The sequence below is a fragment of the Pieris napi genome, chromosome 5 (assembly GCF_905475465.1).
Source record: "Pieris napi chromosome 5, ilPieNapi1.2, whole genome shotgun sequence".
NCBI classification, from domain to species: Eukaryota; Metazoa; Arthropoda; class Insecta; order Lepidoptera; family Pieridae; genus Pieris; species Pieris napi.
Window position 1 is genome coordinate 8,990,093 of NC_062238.1, and position 22,434 is coordinate 9,012,526.

Below are 22,434 nucleotides of genomic sequence, written 5' to 3' on the forward strand. Positions count from 1 at the left end.
ACTAAAATGTTAGCTATAGCTAACTTTGGGTGTCGGTTCTTTGTAACAGTGTGCGCGCGCATCGTAAAAATTTACTCTTATCATTTTTCCCCAACGCGCCAAAAGAAGTAAAACTTCAATAAAATAGCCATTATTTCGAACAAGTTCCTTTTTCTTTTTTTTTTCAATTAAAAACATACTCAAGTTCATTTCATCATCATGCCAATCCCGACAAAGGCGTCCTCCAGACCCTTCCATTCTGTCCTTACTCGCCCCGTTCAGCCCTGCGATTCTGTAACTCACTTTTCGAACTCACATCGATCGTACCGATCGAAAAGTGAGTTACAGAATCGCAGGGCAGGACAAAAAAGGAAAAAAGACGTACCGATTGCAGACAAAGTTTGATCAAGAGTGGGTCGAGTAAGAACGTATGTTATCTTTTAAATAATCAGTTATTTAAAAGTAGAATCAGTTTTACGCTGATTTTTACAAATCAGGTTCGGGGAGATGAGTAATCAAACAATCGGATGCTTGAATAATACTGTCTCTAAATTTGAGTAAATGTTGCTTAAATACTAGGTACACATCTATTGAGTATAGATTATGTAGAGGTTTTGTAGATGAAGAAATTTGTCAATATAATTGTTTATAAGGACCTATTTAACATGACGGCTTATTGAGAGAGACCGATTTCGCAAATCTCGTTTACAAATGTGTGTAGACGCAAAACAACTCCATCTGATTAACTTTTATAATTCTTACGTCTAGTGCAACGTTAACGTTTTTTTGAAATAGAAGACACCAATTTAAATTACAATATAACATTTGCATTTTTATCCTATAAATATTAATATAATATAAAAGCAGAAGTAGTGCTTGATTCTTTCCTCAAATCTGAAAGTTTTTATTATATAAATTTTAAGCGGCTTAATTGTGTTTATCTGCTAGGATTTAAGAAGGGATGTTCCCCTCATCCCCATTCCTATCCCTAATAATGGATCCAACTTCCCCAGCTCTACAAACCTAGGCCAATGTTTAAATGGTATTTTCTGTGCTCATCCCACATCACAAAATATGGCGATAGACTGCGGTTGTGGGATGCGGACAATCCTCCGCTGTAACCGCCATCGTACTTAGGGCGTTTTTAAGTATTTTGAGAGGGTATATGTGACTATTGACTATTAAGTCAATAATCACACATAGCCTCTCACAAACACGCACACACACATAAACACAAATGTACGCACAGACACATGTTTATAAGTATTATACTTTTTTAGGGCAGGCTGTTTATGGTAGTTCTTTGTAAATAAATACATTTGGTAATGGTAAATAAAAAGAAATAAATACATTTTATTCGGGCGTTTTTTATTAATTTTTTTATAAAATTCTATTGGAAATTAATACTTGATTTTGATATCTTTACCAATTTATTTAAAAAAAATCAGATACATATTTTAATCAGAGACATTATAGACGCTATAAGCGTTAATTTAAAAATTTAAAATAAAAATTTGATTTTATAGTCCAAGTTCAGTGATATTAATGCAATGTTAGATATGAAATGCATATATTTATATCCATATATGTTCTTTAGTTTTTGGAAAGGTCCTCGTGGTCTAGGATTTTACCACGGTGTCAAACATCCAATTCAGCATTGATGACATTCGGGCATTTATGTCTGGCTGGCTGGAGTTTGAAGGCCGATTCGATGCAACAATTACTCCAACTAACGATCTCTTTTCCAGCACTGGGCCGCCAACATCACTCTAAAAGTTATAATAAAAATATATTTATTTTCACTAATCTAGGAAAAGCATAAAAAGTTCTGTTTATGAACTGAACTTAATTTATTTTAATGTTGCTTCCGGGATGTTTGCATCAAACGCTTTAAAAGTTTGTTCATCTAACTTAGTTACTGAACGGAGCAATAATCTATGGACGCATTTTTTATCTTTACTTTATAAAGTACTTGTAATTTTGTCAAACCTAGACTACTTTATATCAAACAATGTAGTGTTTCAAACGTTCTTTGACTTTATAATAACAAATAGTCATAATTTTTGAAGTGTGTGACATGTGAGTATAGGTTGGGTAATTAATATTAAACACGTGTTATGAAAGGTAATAAACTTCAAAATTTACTAGAAATTTATTAAATATATGACCCCCCATATAGACACATTTCTCGGAACAAAACTTGTGGCATATCAGTCATGAAAATCGGCTAACAGGTTTTACTATGCTTTATAGAAACCTACCACTCCAGTAGTAGGCCGCGCGTACCAAGATTGGTACGCGAAGCCAATGAAATCAAAAAACACCCCAATTTCAATAGAGAAGACGGCCTAAAATTGTCAAACACCTGGGATCCAATAATATCCAAATTAAAATCTCAAGATAAACAATCCGCGAAAATAGAGGACACCGTGAGCCATTTCTGCCAAAACCCTCCATCTTTTAGTCGATACCAACTCCGGGGAAATAAATACAGATAATACAACTTTTTCTACAGCTGTGATACTTTTTGACATTCAACACCTTTTGTCTTCAGTCACCGTAACCACGCACACTGTAAAGCACGTGAAACGTCAGAAAATTTAAAATTATGTAAAATAATTGTAAATTTATAATATACATAACTTCAATCCGGTAAAAAAGTGTTTTCTTTAAAAGGAAAAAAAGTTTTTTCTTTTATTCGTAGTATGTGGCTGCGACCTAAAACCTTGAGTCTTTTTGAAACAATACATTCGAATTTAAAAAAGGCTTAAAACAACTTACAAAATATTCCCGATCCTTATTATAACCAGAGTCATTTTCGGTACAGATTACGGAGTCGGGTATAGATGTCTTCAGTTTCTTGCCACAAGCATTATTTGAGAGAGAAGTTACCATTTTAGATTGCAATAAACCATTTGGACTTCTGTCCTGCAAAATTCAAAAACAAAATTTGTTACTTATTTCATAAGCTTCACTAATGAGTAGCATTTATAATAAAATTATATTTTAGGAAATAGATAGGAGATAGGAGACCAAAACGTGTAACGTAACGTGGTAAACTCATTATTAAAATAAAAAAAAATCGATTTCTCTAAAACCATTTTATGCATATATATGGATCGCAAGATCCTGCTTTATTTCAGTATTTGAACTTTACTGAAATTATTTGGCAAAGTATTAAACTGTAACTTCGTTACTTCGATTCTCAAACAAGGAACTTACACCTTTCAGCTTCCATCCAGCAGCCGTCAATTCTTTTCCCTCGCCAATTAGACTTCCTGATACACCAACTGGATTTACTGTTCTCTTATATTCCATGTCTTCGGTTTTTAGCAGAGCGGCCGCATATTCATACTTTTTACTATTGTAATTTGGATGGATTTTAATTTCTAATACCTTATAGGCATCTCCTTTTTCATTTAAGTTAACTGTGCCTATATGAATAACCAGCGATTTAGCTTTTAATCTAAAATAAATTGATTATATTATTCCCTTAAGAACCTTCGTCGGTAGCACCAACATACAACCGGGCTACTTAACTACTGACTACTAACAACTGCTTAAATAGCCTTAACTTGACTAGAAAATATTAAAATAGCAGATTATGAGCCTGAAAGTCCTTCCAAACAAAGTGGTGTTTGTTATTATTAACTTTTAAAATATTTCGTAGTGTACTGGGATGGAAATCTGTTATCAGAAAAATAAAGTGTAATTCGTTTTTCGTAACATAATACTTATTAATTTATTTGTAAATATGTTCATATTACTTAAAAATATAGATGTCTAAATATTTAGGTTTCAGTGGTATTTCTATCTATACTAATATTATAAAGAGGAAAGGTTTGATTTTTTGTTTGTTTGAAATGAATAGGCTCCGAAACTACTGGACCGATTTCAAAAATTCTTTCACCGTTGGCAAGCTACACTATTTCCGAGTGACATAGGCTATGTTTCATTTTCAAAAAAAATTAGGCATGCTTACTAAAACTTGAATAATCTAACCCAAGGTGTAAAAAAATAAACTAAAAACTTCCTTCAATCGTGTGCGCTGCGAAAACTATTAATGATAGAACAAAATGATGTATTACAATTTTTCAGGACACATCACTATCTATAAAAATGTTGCGACAGCATGTCTCTATCTTTTATAGTTACGTCACAATAAGCGTCCTTTTATTATTATTTTTTATTAAAATACCACCGCTAGAAAAGGCTCTTTATTCGTACCTAGGTATTGATCCTTATCAAAATAATTACCAACGTTTCACATAAGCTACAATTTCATGGCATAACCACCAAAAAGCATGGTAGATTGGTGTTCTCCTGCCTTTTCTCTTGAATAGTTTACTACTATGTAATATAACAAAAATCTTAGCCACAGCAACGCTTGGCCGAGTCTACTAGTAATATATATATATTTAATTTAAGTTTGACGATTATTTAAATGATCCAAATTCTTGGGATTGATTTGCTCCAGCTCAAATATATATGGCTGCTCTGCCTTACAATTTGTAAGACTCAAAATTTGACGATTAAAAAGAGTGTCGGAGACTTTCTTGCTAGTTCTTCTCACGCGGCGTAAGAGCTTTTGACTTGCGAATTGGTAGTAAATGTAAATTTCTGTTGACGTTCATAAGTGTATTTGGTTACCTTTATAAATAAAGTTATTTTGAGTTTGAATATATTTATGAAATATCATTACAACTACAAAAAAATAATGTCAATTATCCTTAAAATTCAGGAACTTATAATAACTCGGATATTTTTATTTATGGTATATAAACTTACCCTTCGACACAAAGGGCCGACGTCACGATGTAGTTTCTGAACACTATGTTTCCAGCACATATATGTTGATTATCTTTCCTAATAGAAACTATGAATGCGAATCTTTTGGGGTTGACTTTCTCAGCCTCCACTAAAACAAAATATTGCTTAGGAAACTATTGAAATGAAAATTAAACTAAATAGTAATTTTGTCTGTGCATTCATATGTTTGTATACAATACGAAATTACGCTAGCTATATTATATGTATATAAATTACCTATTAATTACCTTTTTTATAATTACCTACTAATTAATTATTTTTTTTCTTGACATCAGAGATCAAAGCAAGAAATCTTAAAACGTGTTCAACGTTCTTATATTTGATACATTACGATAGCTGTACTGTTCCTGAGTCATCAAAATACTTTTAATAATAGAGGATTTTTGTGTTACTCTATATTAACCACTCGCGTAAAACAATTGAATATAAGGGAAATAATGAAAAGTTAATTGCTATGTAACGAATGAATGCAATGTAACAGCCGAACCAGGCACTCGGTTATACATGTCTGGCTATACTTTCTGGGCGTAACTCCGACAATTTAGGAAATCGCCACGCTTATAAAACTAAGAAAGCCTGAGTGAGCAAAATGACAGCCTTGGCTCGTACAATAGTGATCATATTTATAACATACAAACTAAGAAGAATTTATACTAAACAACACTAAAGCAGTAAAAATATAATAAAAACACTAATAAAACTTAAAATTGGTATACTTATATTGGTCTACTCAATCAAATTAAATATATTTCTAAAACGATAGAACCTATCAGTTCTTTTGGAAATTAGTACATTTGAAGATTGCACGTATGAAGTGAAGCCAAATCTTTCACTTACCCAAAACACTCAGTATGAAAATTGCAAAAATAAATTTCCACATTTTGATTGTGTGGTGTGGTTTTACGGCCTTGTAACAAAATGATAACAATAGAGTTTTGTAGTTCATTTTATAGTCTGTTTAAATGTAAAACGTTATTGTCTAATGTATTCATTAGTTGATATTATTAATTACTTATTTTATCTTATTTACGGGGTGGGCTGTTTTTATACTCGTAACTTTTTGGGTAAGATAACGCTCATAGTCTAATAGGCTACTACTACTACATCTATGCCTACGGTGTTTGATTCGTATAGCAAAAAGCTACTTGAAAAATGTTTCCCCATAACCCATACTTTCTGGTTTCATGATATATTTTTAATAGGCGTTTAGGTGATTAGTAATCTGTTTCAAACGCCGTCGACAGTTTGGGTCTAGGCATGCTGAATTCCTCACGACGTTTTCCTTCATCGTACGTAAAACCTACAATTTCTGGTTTTTGTAGTAAAAACTGTTTATTAAATCTCAGATTTAACTAACTATACAAATATTAACATTAAATTTATGTGGTCGTACTATTTTTTTTAATTATGACTTTGGAATGTTCAAGTTATTTTATTTTTTATTCATTAATTTATTTGCCAAACAAAAGATATAATATTTAAACTTACTTACATACTACCTTAAACACACTTATATTATTACTACTTAAAAAATAAAAACATTCATCATCAGTCTCTGTAACAGGTTTAACAAATATATCCAGTTCTGGTGCAGAACTGAGGTAACAGTTATGCCCCAAAATTATAGTCGGAATTGGTGACTGCTGGCGGAGGAGAGTTCGTGAGCTCCACTCAGACAGCAGGGCATGTCTGAAATACTTTCCTGGCACATACACTCTAAGCCAGTTTTCCCAACGTAGGGCCCTCGCCCCACAGGGGGGAAATTAGATTGTTAAGAGGAATTTGAATTTCAGTTTTTTAAATTATATTATTACGTTATGAAAATTTACAAAAAAAATCCTAGTAATTGCGTCCTAAAACCTACCAATTAAGTTTCTTAATTGAACAATTACATTTTTAATATTAAAAATTATGTATGCTACATACCAAGAATTTTAGATAGGCTAAGGTGGCATAAAAACGTTTGAGAAACACTGGTCTAAATAATGCTGGAAGCAGGCCCATACAGTCTGTTTATCACCTTAAAACATTTAGTCCAAAGTAGATTGACAATTGCTGTCTCCGTATTTCAAGAGATTCATACTCCAACGTCTCCAGCAAAAACGCAAATGGGTACAATACCCGTAATAGTATTGTATTGTAGTAATATTTACGCTGGTAATGTTGCCTTTAGAACCGTTTTTGTACTTTTTCAACGCTCCTGACTAGTGCAGCATAAAATTACGCATAACGAATCCGATGCACTTATATGCAGGATTATAATAGGACCTATTTTCTAAAGGTACGTTTAATGTAACGAAATGTAAATAAATAAATAATTGGAAGGCCAGTGAAGCGAGAGCCGCAATTAGTTGGGTAGTTGCTTGTAAATATTTTCGGATAAGTGGCGCGGACCATCAAATATTGTATGCTTTAAATAACCCTGACTGAGGCCATCTTTTATTAATTAAAAAAAGACCCATTTACACTCAACAATTATTTTTATTGGTTTAGAAATGCCAAAAAGTACAAATAGAAAGGCATAATTTCAATTTTTTACTAACTATACATACATTTTTATTTTTATACTCTTTATGACCTGATAATTATATTGATTACCTTGTTACAGAATCGAATTCATTGTCTATGGTTTAATAAATTACCCAAATACTACAAAAATAATTCATATGAATTATTACAGAATTCAATAGCATTTAAAGGCTGATAAAAATATCCAATCTAAAAGTTTGTTAAGGTTAATTGTCATAGAAACCTAACAGATGCTTTCATTCACTGCCTTCTACGTGTTGTTCTCTCTTCTGATCGTTTTAATTATATGAATATGATAGACTTGTGTGTTACAGTAAAACATCCTGTATTCCACAAAAACCTACTAATTATAAAATAAATTACATCTTTATCAGTAAAAGATAATGAAGCAATTAATAAATAACTATATACTTTTTCTAATTATCAAATTGAAAATTAAATTTTATGAAAATATTGTTTTAAAAGGAAAGAAGGGAAAATTTTATCCCATCTATAACACCTTCGCTTATTTAAGTAATAATGTGAATATTCCCGGTCTGTTGCAGTCTTTGAAAAAGAGATACTCGGGTAGCCTTAACTTCTCCGACACTTTGGTCATATTTATATGTTCGCAGAGTGAATTGTGTATATTATATGTTCATTATTATATTTTATTTTTCTCGACATAATCGTATTGGCATAGTCCATACCCTTATTAAGCCATTATGTCCTAGACGCCTTCGTTATTTGTTAAAACAAATAAAATAAAATAAAAGTCCAAGTAAAAAATAAACCAAGTTGTTTACAACTTAGTTTATTTTGAGACCCCTGGCGGCAACCAAAATAATTAATTACATTATGAACTAATGTATATATTTTTGTATACAGTACCTACCTAAATAATTATATTTGTAACAATTATGTTGTGTTTTTCATTAATATATGGTTTAGTAGTATCATGTTTTCCTTAATAAATGGATATTGCGAGACAAAAGTAATAAAGCTTTAATTCGATTCTGTAATGCCTGAGATTAGCGAATGATTTAAATACTAGTAAAATTCAAGAAAAGTGGACTGTTACCACAGTTACAATTTATGTATAGAAAATTAACTAGTCCAGTTAAATCCGAAACAAGAAACCGACGAAGTTAAAACACAGAACGAAGTTAGAACAGTGCTAAAATTTAATGCGAAATTCATTTAGGATTCCAAAAGTTTCCAACTGTTTATTTTGAGTGCTACTTTTAAAGTTAATCTTACTAATGCAGTTAAGTTTGGCTCTATAAAAACTTTTCGCAAATAGTTACAGTTAGTTCGGGATTGTGTATAAAAAAACGTTGACTTAAGTCAAAGATTGCAAATCTTTAAATATCAAACCGAGAAGGTTTCTGTTATAAAATAGATAATAATTGTTCAATGTTTGTTTTATTCCATAATAATAAAGATTAATAATTAAGCCTCATTTATTCCTTGAAAAATTAACAAAATATACATATAATATTTTTTTTTCAAGGACCTCCTATTGAGTATAGGCCTCCTTCAATTGGCTCCATCTCTCTCTGTTTTGAGCATTTTTCTCCCAATCCACCTTCCAAGAGGGCGACCACGCTTTCTTTTCCTGGTGCCCTTTCCACTTTGTTACCCTCTTTGTCCATCTGCCATTGTTCAATCGAGCGGTATGGCCCTCCCATTTCCACTAAGTTTTTAGCAATAGTGCATCAGTAAGGTTATTGGTTTGGCAAACAAAGGTTTGTTTTGTTCCTTATTCTTGTACTTCCATACAAGAGGAAAAACATTTTAACTTGCATGCAAATAGTATTTGCGCACAAAATAAATCTATATATAAACTATATAGCTATATTGAGCTACAAGCTATCGTACAAAATCTATTGTATGCTCCACACAAATCCCTTCTGAAAGTTTTAAATGAATTTACGCATATAGTTTTGTCCGTGTAATTTTGTCGTCGCTCTATCCCCGGATGCGCTTCTAATTTAGACGAGAAATTAATGAGTTTAGTTTGCGGTTTTGTACACCCGTGAGTTATTGCAGTTTCTATGAACTATCATTTAATATTTTCGTAAATTACGACATAGATTTAGCCTGTTTATTCACTGGTATTTATTAGAAACATTAAATGCACGCTTTAGCCGTCTCCATTTTGGTCACGCAATTTATTACTGATAAGTCATTTAAATTCTCAAAAATTATTAGAGGTTGCTTTGTGTATCTTATTTTATATAACATATATATAAATTTTAACATTTGCTCAAACGGTCAAGGAAAACATCGTGAGGAAACCGACATGTCTGGACCGATTTAAATGATTTTTTGTGTATGCGTTTGAGTGGAGCCCTGGATGGTTTATATTCACAAATCTGCAGTCGGTACTTTCATACTTTGAAATATCATGCAGGACAACGTCTGTGGGTCCGCTAGTAACATATAGTATTAAGTTGCTAATTTTGTGATTGGTTTTTCTCTTAATGAAGAACCCATGAATGGATTATTTTAATGAAAGAAACCAAATGAGCAGGCCTCACTAAGTGACCTGCACTTGTAAAAAAAGCGCCAACTTTTTCATTAAGTCACCAAATTTGTGATGGAATATGGCTTATAAAAAAAGTGCATGCGTACAAAGTACACATGTCAGAAGTGAAATTTCTTTGGCAAACCAATTTTTAAGTCATGTTCAAACTTTAGATTTCCGAGACTTAAAGGGAGGGAAAAAGGAAGATATGTTAGGAATTTAATTGTCATTAAAATATTAAAAGTGTCGAAAATTAATACAAAAATTAAATTTATTTCTTCGATGATAAGAACACGTGGCATTTTTAATTTACAATTCGTCATTTGAGATTTCAAAAAAATATTTTGCATATAATATATAAAATACTAATAGTATTTCATAAATTCTCTTTACGAAATTTTAATTTTAAAAATAGGTAAATAATTCTATATGGTAATTTCGTCGGTTCGGTAAACAAAAGAAAAAGACAATTTAAAATATTACGACAGTATAGTTGGTTTCAGTCGATAATAGAGGCCGTGATCGATGTGAAAACTTTACAAACAAAAAGCTCAAACAAAGGGATGTATTGGAAAGAAATAATCTAGAGAGCAACTTCTGTCGTTAGCGCTTCGTAACTTTGCTCGTATTCCAACTTGCGGAGTTAACCTTTCTTTGTTTATTTTATGAAGGTTAAGCAACAATGCGCTTAGTCAATTGATAGATGGGTATAGCTAGTTCTCACAAACTTTTCCAGTTTTTCAACACGTTCATTGTTCTGTCAACACACCATGTCACCTGTAATAATGTTCTATGTCTCAGAAAATTGGTTAGTATATACGAATTCCTTTTCTTTCTTATCTAAATAGCAATACCTATTTTATATTTCTTTACGTGTGATATGCAAAATAATTTAAAAAGTAATTAAACTGCTGACGTAAATAATAATTAAACAGAGGACGCTAAATTAAACGGAAATTTAAACCTAATTGTAAGTGTTTATTTTCAGGTATATTCATTATTCTAGGGTATTTAAACTTTATTCAGAACAGTGTTGCATTAGTGACTTCATACGCTGAATTCTCTAATCACCTCTCCTCGCTTCTCATCTCTCTCATCACATCGCTGTTGATTCAATCCTCGGCTGTGCACCAATAGACTTTCTATGTAAGAATGTAGGACTCCTGAAAACATCATGAGAAAACTGACATGAAGACGACGGCGAGTGTCAGACACAGAAGTCTGATCATAATCAATGGTTTCGAAACATATATACAGAAATATAAGACCCAGACCTGAAAGGTTGTATCACCACTGTTTTTTGAAGTTATACTTCTTTTGGCGCGTTAGGGAAAAATGATGAGAGTAAATTTTTACGATGCGCGCGTCACAAAACCCAACACCCTGAAGTTAGCTATAGTCAACATTTTAGTTTTTTTGTAGATATACTTCTTTTGGCGCATTAAGGAAAACTGATGAGACTAAATTTTTTCTATTGTTAGTTAGAGAGAGAGAGTTAAGATAAAATTTTTGAAAAGATTTTTATCTTGTCACGCCAAAGAAGTATAACTTGTAACGCGTGTGCATAATACACACACGTATTTTTTATATCTAATATATAAAATTCTCGTGTCGCGGTGTTTGTGGTTAAAGTCCTCCGAAACGGCTCGACCTATTCTCATGAAATTTTGTGTGCATATTGGGTATGTCTGAGAATCGGACAACATCTATTTTTCATCCCCCTAAATGTTAGTCCACCCCTCAATATTTTATTTTTATTTTTAGATATTTTTTTTGTTTTTATTTTTTTATGATACAGCATTAAAAAATACATACAACCCCTAACTTTCACCCCTATACGATCAACCCCTATTTTTTATTATAAATGATATACATGGCAAAACGACGTTTGCCCGGTCAGCTAGTAAACTTTATAAAATTGTAGTGCTCATAATAAGCTGGTTATTAATTTACTTTAGAGTGTAGTGCATCTGAGCCGAACTAATTTAAACTCGATACAAAGTTGTATGACGTTCATAGCGGGTTGTTTAGAAACAATATTACCAGCTTGCTATTTTAGAAAATGTAATGGCTACGGCTGTATCTAGATAACATAGAAATACTAGAAGTGAATAATTTGGCGAAAATAAGTAATCCTACTGTAATTACAATCAATCTATCCATCCGTGACTAGTCACGGAATTAAAAATAAGAGCCGACACTTTTAGACCAAGCGAAATTTTACCGAAAATAGCCATCTAATTATCTTAAACGCTAACCCGGCTTAGCACACACATTCAGGACCCTGAAAGCCTTAACCCGGGTCATATTTTTCGGGTTATATGACATTCACATGTAACGTAACTTTATGTTAGTTGACTGTATAGGTGTTTTTCCTAAACAGTTCCAGATTGATTTTCGGCACAGCCAATTTCTCCCATGTCTACTTCTTACTTCGACTTCTACATTTGACTTAAAAATATGTAGGTTTCTGTGCACGAATAAGGACATTTATAATATATAAATACAGGGTAGAAATAAAAAATTTAGCTTCATAAATAAAGGTACGCAACTATCAAGACAGTTTGCTCCACAAAATGCTTTTATACATTTCTTTTGAGCCTTAAATACCCTATTTACTTCGACTGAATTTCCCCAAACTATAATTCAAAACATATGCATGTTAAGCAGCTAATACCGTATCAAGGTTAACAGTTTCCCTTAGTCATTTTAACACAAAAACATTTGTGTTTAACACATTTATTTAATCAGTCTTCATCATTTTATTGTTTTTAAAACCGTTTAACTTTAAAAAGTAATTAATATTTCAATGACGCACAAGGTTTTTTCCAGACAATTAGTTATAATCTACCGCCAATAGCGACGAGCCATTGTAATGGTCTTTTTTTGACGTTCATAAGTGTACATTGTGTTACCTATATGAATAAATGATTTTTGACTTTTTGATGCAGAGTAAATATCTCTATGGTGGCCCCTCGACTTTAAGAGTTTTTCTGGATTTTAATTTCTTGCATCATTTTGGCCTAGACCAAACCAACCAAACTCCTAAAGTTACTTATATCGTAAGTAACTTTAGATCTTAAAAATTTACACTTATATATAGACATGAAGAGCCATAACCATTTACATATAATGCCAAAGTCATTGACAAGTACATCCTATACCAAAGACAATAGAAAGATTTCTCAGTTTTATAATACATTTCTTTTACAATTACGTTCTACAGAAATTGTCTTCGTATACAAAGGATTTTCGCACAACGGCCTAAAACGAAGTGTCAGATATCTGATAGCCAAATTCGAGTAGTACAACCTCCATTTGAGCGTAAAAAACAGAATCAAACAATTTGTTCCACCGATAGGTCCAGCTCTGACAAATTCAATCAACACGCTGACGTGGCATTTCATATTTTCGTCACTGCCCCTGGGAATTGTTTCATTACATGTTATACCGATGGTGTCTGCACATTACGCTGTAACTTATGCGTAACGTTAACAGTACCGCAAGTCTACGACAGATTCCGTTTGATTGCTCAAAGGTATCACTAGTCTAACATGCGACATAAAACAACAGATTTTATAATCAAATTCAAACGAAGTTTCGTCTGAATTTTTTTATGTAACAGGAGGCAAACTGGCCCATGAACGCCTACATTGCCAGAAAGCTGGCAAGTGCGTTGCCGGTCTTTTAAAACTTGGTTACGCTTTTTTCCTGAAGGACCCTAAGTCAAATTGGTTCGGAAATCCTTGTGTGGGCAGCTGGTTCCACATAGCGGTGGTGCTCGGCAAAAACTGCCTTATTTGATTACTGGTTTTTGTTATACTTTTTCATTGCTAGTACTCGTATAGTCTTATCATAGACAAACCTATGTGTTAGTGTTTGTTTAATATTCAATAATAACTACAGCAAGAGAAATTCCGGTAGACCGAGACTGCGTTGGTGGGATGGAGTTGTCAAAGACGTGTACGAAGTTGTAGTCAAGAAACACGAGATAAATTATTGTGGTGACGAAAAATACTTACGGAGTCTTAGCAATATGCTCTGTTTTTCACTTTTTTGCATTTACTGTGTTTTGATACATAACTCACCTTCACACATTTAATCGGGCGGAGTAAACATTAAATATTTCAATAATTAATGATGATTTGAGTTGTTTTAACATTATTATTTAGTTATTTATTTCGTACTCCTCCTATAGATTTTAATACGTTGCGAAATGGCAAAGGTACACGCTAAACGATCGTGCGTAATGTGTTCGCGCCTTTTGAGTATTCAAATGAAAAATGCTTTTGTACCTGCAGGCTGCCCTTGTAAATTGAGATAGGGAAATAGCAGTCTAGCTGTTACCAATTCAATTCCAGCTTGTGTCATTTTTCTTCAAAAACTGTCTCCTTATTTCGCAGGTTCAATTTGTCTTTTAAAGTAGAATATAAATTGTACTGTGTAATGAAGTACTGCCCTGCGAATCTGTAACTCACTTTTCGAACTCACACAGCGGTTTTCGCATCGACAGTCGCTCTCAAATCAGTCGGGAAGCAGTCATTGTTAAAACTATATATTTTTTTTATATATAATATATATGTATATATCTTCAAGGACTATGAGGTTGTAAAATACTTTAAAGTAGTCAAACAAGATAAATTAGAAAATTTAAATATAAATTATCAAAAGTAATAAAGTATGGATAATTAACCAAATCGTTAAGTAACGACCTTGAAAATACAATGTAGTTTTATATTATCTACATTATTTTAGTCCTAAAAATATTTCCGAAAATGATGAAGTATTTAACGTAATAAAATTATCACTCAGCTAGAAAGTTCGACTAGATGATTCCTATAATTAGAACATTTTCCTTATTGAAAGCCAGTTTTCTTTTCAATATTTGTCGCACGTGCACCGTGGTGAGCACATTATGAAAATAGAAATCGCATTCTCATAAGCGATCCTGCTTTATCAGTATTTGAACTGAAGCTATTTACTCATACCATTACATTGGCAAAGTTTTTTGAAGTTGACTGTCTATGGTTTAATTAATTATCCAAATATTACACGGCTAATTCCTATGAACCCTAGTTACTTACACAAATTCAATAGCATTTAAAGGCTGATAAAAATATCCAATCTACAAAGTTTGTTAAGTTTAATTGTTATAGAAACCTAGAAGATATCTGCTTTCATTCCCTGCGTTCTACATGTTGTTCTCTTTTCGCAACGTTTGAAGTATAATATGAATAGAATGGACTTGTGTATTACTGTATAATATCCTGTATTCTACAAAAATCTACTTATTAAAACACCTCCACACACATTTAGCTGACCGGGTAAACGTCGTTTTGCCATGTATATCATGTATAATAAAAAAATAGGGGTTGATCGTAGAGGGGTGAAAGTTAGGGGTTGTATGTATTTTTTAATGTTGTATCATAAAAAAATAAAAACAGAAAAACATATCAAAAAATAAAAAAAAAATATTTAGGGGTGGGACTACCCTTAACATTTAGGGGGATGAAAAATAGATGTTGTCCGATTCTCAGACATACCAAATATGCACACAAAATTTCATGAGAATCGAGGTCGAGCCTTTTCGTAGGAGTTTAACCACAGCGCGATACGAGAATTTTATATATTAGATTGTTTTATAAGGAAAGAAGGGAACAATTTATCCCATCGCTAACACCTTCGCTTATTTAAGTAATAATATGAATATTCCCGGTCTATTGCAGTCTTTGAACAAGACATACTCTGTCTGCTTTAACTTCAGTAATTTACCACTTTCCTTTTATTATTTTTCGTAGCAGAGTCTTTTGGAGTAGTAGAAGCACAAATGTCAAATGCATCTGCAATGCAACTATTAGGATCGGGTAAAATTAAAAGTTTTTTAAGCTACTTAATGATTATTTTTGTGTATTTTATTTGTCTGTCCCCCTAGGGTTATCCCCTTTTACCAAATCAGACATTATAATAATAAAACCGAGAAATGTATGTTATTAGACTTATACTACGTACACATAATTTATGTTTAAAGTGCCTTTTGAGATTTTCTAATTTTCCACTCGATTCACTCTCTGTCCTATTATATAAAGCGATCTCTTTTCAGTTATCCGACTTTCCAATAGAATTGTCATCTATACATGTAGTCACACAATTCAATATTTGTTTAAACATACACTATTTTTATATTATTTATCTGTTACGTTTATTTAGTGCATATATATAACATAGTGCCGTTTAGAAACGAATAATTGAAGCGAATAATCTGGAATTAAAATCAATCAAATGAAAATTTAAATTCGTCTAGTTATATACAAAAAATAAAAAGTTACGTAAATTAATTCCTATTAAATATTTGAAGTACCCATTATTTCCGTATATTTTTCCTTCATTTATAACACTCATAAACGCACTAGTTTTTACTTGTTTAAATATACAAATTTAAAACCAATTTTATTATTTCATAAGATTGACAATAGTTAGGGAATTGTTGGAACTTTAAAAATTCAATACGAATGTTGGCAGATAAAAAAATAATTGCCTTTTCCTTTCACGTTCTCGAACGCAATTTAAATTGGCCAATCAGCGTCACAATTTTTCAACATGGCGGCATATTAGTCAAATGTGTGCACACTTTTTATTTCTGGATACAAAATTCTGCACGTGTGGAAAAACTTCCTACTTTAGGTTTTATAAGGTTTCTCGAATAAGTACGACGCACTATAAGGTTTTTAAAGGTAATTGGCAAATAGGATGGTTTCATACTGACAGCAACCTCATATAGTATTTTTATTAAAGTCAAAGTAATACCCATTTAAAAGTCAAAATAATAAAAAAAATAGCTTATCTTTTTAAACTTAAAAAAAATTAAATTACTAAATTTTTAATTTTGAAGTTCGAAAAAATCAAGGGCGTAAAAATCACGAGAACAACTACCTATACAAATAAAGATTTTTAGGAATGAAAAACGCCACGTATAATGCTACCGAAAGCCTGAAATCACGATTAGCGTTGAGCCCTGCGGCTGGAAACGAAACTTACTTAAGTGGAACAACATCCTTTGTTATATAATTTCGCTAGATTTGTATTTTAAATAAACGTAGGTTATTAATACAGTTGATTTAAGAATGTGATGGTGTTGATATGCACACGACTCAAATAAAACAAATTATCTAATTAAACACACAAACAATTTCTTTTATCAATAGCCATTTAGGAGGAATTTATTATAAACACTCGCACAGAATATCTAATATATAAAATTCTCGTGTCGTGGTGTTTGTGGTTAAGCTCCTCCGAAACGGCTCGACCCGGTCAGCTAGTTATAATATATATATAAGACAAATCCTTTATCCATTAAAATAACATTCGTGGTTTCTGACCGAAATTATTAAGGAGATTAAAGACAATACAAATTAATTCAACAAGTTTAACCATCTATGATTAAATTATGTTAGACGAGATTAAAAATGAATTTATTTAAAATGTATTTTTAATTTACTTGGCAACGTCAAATGTTCGATGCTTAAAATTATTATAAACCATAGCGATAATACTTAGCTCACCTAACCAACGGAAAATAAATTGGCAACAATTTCCAAGACGACGCAGAACGTCCAGCACAAGCCTTCATAAAAGTGGGCGATGGTAGAAATCTACCTCGGGACACATTCGAAACTTTAATCATATATTTCTCTATATATGTAGTTCATTGAAATGTTACAATTTGAGGGCCAAACTGAACATTTGTTAGAGGACGCAATTTTATTTATGGGACATGTAGGGGGGTCAATACAAGCTTAAACCCAAGTTTGTGGGGTGTTTTTTTTTTTTTTTTAATGGCTCTGGCACGGTTTGTGCATTAGCCAGCGTCAAGTATGAGATTTTTATCAATCGTTCTTTTTGCCTTAGAAATTCGATCATATCCTCCATGTACGGTTTAGGCACTCGCCCGGTACCGCACAACCCTCCCAAAAGCCGAGAACAAATTGAAATTAAATTAAAACTTGCCCTCGAACCGGGAACCGAACCCGGTACCCCTCACCTAGCTGCTACTTAATAAGAACGCTAGGCTATGAGGCCCCCATTTGTGGGGTTGGCGACCTTGTCCCCCGGCCGCCATCTTGGAAAAAGGGGTGAAAACACGTTTTTGGCTTTATCTCCTAAATTATCCATCGTACCAAAAATTTGTGGTGACATCTTTTGTGGCAAATCTCTTTGCCTACAATTGTTTCTGTGACTTTTTTATCATAAATCTTAAAATTCAAAAAGTAAAAAAGTGAAAAAATTACCTTTTTTGCTTAATAACTTTTTTCTTTTTATTTTATCAAAAAATGTATGTTGTATAGAGCCCCCCCACCCCTACATATCCCATATGTTGTGTTTTATAACACGTCCACATTATGTAACCTTGTTAAGCAAATAAATAAATAAATAAATAAACATTATAACATAAAACAATACTGTACACATTAGAATAACAATGCAATATAACCATTTTAAATAACAAAAGAAAAACAAAAAAAACGTAGATGCTGGGTTAACATGTTATTATAACATGTTTTATAACATTCAGTGTCCACATTATCTGAAACATGTTGTATAGCAATGTTGTATAACATGTTATGTTATATAGTCTGTACGCACCTTTACATTTCAATAGATGACATAATGACAGAAATAACAGAACAGATACAAATATATTCTGTAAATTAATTTGACTGTGTTACGGAATATCTTCTAAAATTTATTCAAGTATTTATGAGTCAAATATTGACGATGCAAGTCTGCGCACACACGGTCTAATTGATCATTATGGAGCGAACGTGTCCTCGCTCTTTCATTTATAATGACTGATTCAAAATCAATATTAGTACGCGCTCTGCATTTTCTATGTTATGTTGTTGTTTAAGATAATTAGGAAATAGGCTTCGCGTGTACGTAAGCAATTTTATAAATCGCTATAAAAGTGATGTCTACACGAATAAAACAGGACTTTACGATAGCAAGTTTATTAGTTATTGGTCGTATCGTGTTTCTGTGTCTGTGTTAGAGTAAATATACTAATAACATGATTTCAGATTATTGGCCAAGTTATACCATCTCCTTCCACTTGACCGTATTCCAAGACGAGCGGTTCCAATCGTCAACGACCAATCTCTTTCCAAGCGGCTTGATCCCTTGGCGTTGCGTAGAGATGTGGGGGGTCACTTTGCATCTTCTTGATTCTTCTTTTTCTCTGAGTTGTTCGGATAAAATAATACCCGCAGCAGAGTTTCATCATCAGACGTCGAGTCATCTGTATAACCAACTCCACTTCCGTCGTTCCACAACTGAGCGTTTTATAAGGCTTTTGCCGCTCACCACCACTATGTGGAACCAGCTGCCTGAAGAATTCGACTGAAGGTCGTTCAAGAAAAGAGCATACCAATTCTTAAAAGGCCCGCAACGCACTCGCGAGCCCTCTAGCCCTGAAAGTGTCCATGGGCGGCCGTATCACTTAACATCAGGTGAGCCTCCTGCCCGTTTGCCTCCTGTTCCATAAAAAAAAAATATTCTTAACATGTGATTGGTGGAAGACAACGCCGACGTTTTAAAATAAACGTTTTCTTTGTGATCAACACAATTGAAGTCCCTTTATTTCATTATGTGTGTGTGATTCATTACACAAAAAAATAACAGAACAGCATCTTGAAGACTGTGGCAGATAACCTGTGTTCGCCTATCATGAAGCATTTTGTGCGTACACTTGTCGGTTCAGATCAACGAGTGTATGCATAGAATGTTTCATGGGTTTTTATGTTTAGCTTTTTAATACTAATATACTAACACTAGTCCGTAAGTTTAAACTAACATAATGATGGATTATTTTATCTGAACACATAAATAAATAAATAATAATAATTATGGTGCTGATTGTTGGTGGAGGTATTTGGCTTTTTTTGCTTGGAGGATATCACAGAAAATGCCATAGGAAATGGATGCAAAGAGTCATCGATCAGAGAGATTTGAGTCATTAAGGTCGTTAAGTTTCTTCCGTCATCAACAGAGGGGGCTTTCCTTACCAAAGTAAATAGAAGAGAGGTGATACCTATTATGTTACGTCCAGAAAGGTTACTTAATCCTAGATTAAGATATTATAAAGTTATGACACAAAAAAAAGAGTAGGTTTTATACTCGTTAATATTAATAGTGTTGTTGTACCTATAAGATACGCCCTTTGGCCTATTCAGGGGCCTATGTCCCATGGTGACTTAATGTGTCTTAAGCGACTTAATATCAAAACAGGCGATGGAAATAACCTTAGGTCACGCTTAATTACATTCAATACGAATGCCATCGCTACTAAAATAATTGTTTAATTATTGTATTTTACCCTTCTAATAATAATTTATCGTTACACTTAAAATAGATACCAGTAGATCTCCAGATACATCAACAAATCGATTGCGGCGATGTATATGTCACCGTAAAATTGTAAACACCGTTAGATTGTAATATATCTCGCGAGATTGTAAACTGTCGAAAGATTGTAAACCTCAACGAACTGCTTACAATTTAAGGTATAATTATTCGGTAGTTATATGAAATTGTTGGGAAGTAAAATTAATATGTAATTGACCAAAGAAGTTTGAATGATAACTAAGTTAGTGTAGTACAATCTACCAAATAATAATACTTTAAATTGTAAGCAGTACGCTGAGGTTCACAATCTTTCGACAGTTTATAATCTCGCGAGATAGATTACAATCTAACGGTGTTTACAATTTTACGTTAACATAATATATACAAATAAACCGTACAATAGGATTTACACAAACGACTTCTCATTGCTAATACAAGAAGTTTAATTTTACATCAAAAACGAGTTGAACACCCTCAAACCGCACGAAATCTCCTAATCCCGCCTCATCCGAGCCATTGGGCCCGCACGCTTGAGTTACAGGATCAATCTATTTTCAATTTTTCCGTGCCCCATGTGAACAAATTGAATGTCTGCCCTATATGACACGGAGTCGGGATTGCTGGTTTTACACTGAAGGGTTCTGATAATATACAATTTGTAACTGAACTTTGTACATATTAACGTTAAAAAAAATAAAGTTACTTAGATTGTGAGTAATAAACACAATGTTTTTGTGTGAGTTGAATTTACATAGTCGATATTGTATCAAATATTATTACACTAATTTTACGCTAAAATTTTATGTAAAGAAGCAGTAGTCGTACTATGAGAAACTAGTCAAGCCCATCAAATCATTTAATACGCAGTAAAGATGCTGTGTCCATGGCGCAGTGTTGCAGAGTTGCGGGGTTTGACCCCCGGTAAAACCATTAATTGCTATCGGAAGTCTTCTTGGTTAAAAATGTTAATGAAAAAACTATCAAATTCATATGGGTTTATCGAATTTCAAGAGAAACTTTTTTTTTAAATCTTTAATCGTGCTTAGTATTATTTGCGTCACTTCAAAATCATTTGACTATCTATAAATAACGAAAAGACCTCTGTCATGGAGCATTGTAAAAGTAAATTGAATATGTCTTTAACATATGATATTTCGCCGAGAAATGAGAATGTTTGTGGATACAGATTCGAACATTTGTATTAATGTTTCAAAGATGAAACCAAAAATATCCCTGTCGAAATCCGAGTCTTTGATAGAATTGATATTGAACATTAACGATATTACAATCGTATGTAAAATTATTTGTTTGACTTGCACATTTTACCTCTTCAGCGTGTATTGTTACAATCAGCTCAATAAATAATATATATTAGAATTAAAATATTTATTAAAAGAAAGTTGTGAATTTTTTAAAGTGTCTCTGAGTATCTTTGTTTTGTGTTTATTTTTACATCCGGGGCTTAAAAATTAAACCTTAAACCATTTTAACATAGGTCACAGATCAGGTTATCCATATGTTCGCTCCGCGATTATGAAAAATACCAAATACTAAGAGTATTTGGTATTTTTATATAGGACAACGAAAATAAACATAAATAACCATCTACATTAAAATAATAAATATAGAAAGAAACTATGAAAAATGCAAAACGCGAAACAAAAAGCACAAGTGGGACTATAACCACAGGCATTAGCAGGAGCACAGAGAAAACAGAGTTCAGAGGATGAAACAAATCTTGTCTATTAATTTGTCCGTTTCTTTGCACAACTGACGTTTTTTCTCATCTCATGTTTTTCGTAATTTATTTTGTTTATGTCCGCAATAATATAATTTCCCATCATATACCATTTTATTTCATTATATATTTCGAAATTTTCATAAATAAAATTTTGATGTTGTCTCTTTTACTTTTTTTTATAATTATAAGAGAAAGCTTATTCCTTGCTGACCACACCGCTCAGATAGGAGCTGCCGATTGAAGAGAGGATTATTAGCTCATTCAAATAGGAAATGATATTATTTAACACTTTTTATCTTGGCCTACGCAGCGTGCCTCAACCCTGAGGTCCTAGGTTGGATCACCGACTAAGCACCAATGGTCAATCTTCGCATTAACCGGTCGGTTGTATGGTGAAGTAAAACATCGCAAAGACACCGGCATGCTAAAGACGCAAAAAGTCGACGGC

General features: G+C 32.6%; 1 protein-coding gene across 1 annotated transcript; it reads right to left on the reverse strand.

Moving 5' to 3' along the window:
- Positions 1-1,326: 1,326 nt before the first annotated feature.
- On the reverse strand, positions 1,327-5,780 carry LOC125049919 (chymotrypsin-1-like). Its single transcript, XM_047649444.1, has 5 exons — positions 5,647-5,780; positions 4,768-4,897; positions 3,202-3,445; positions 2,761-2,907; positions 1,327-1,748 (listed from the first exon to the last, which is right to left on the reverse strand). Exons 1-5 carry the CDS (start codon positions 5,753-5,755, stop codon positions 1,599-1,601), a joined length of 780 nt encoding a protein of 259 aa, XP_047505400.1. The 5' UTR covers positions 5,756-5,780; the 3' UTR covers positions 1,327-1,598.
- Positions 5,781-22,434: the final 16,654 nt, after the last annotated feature.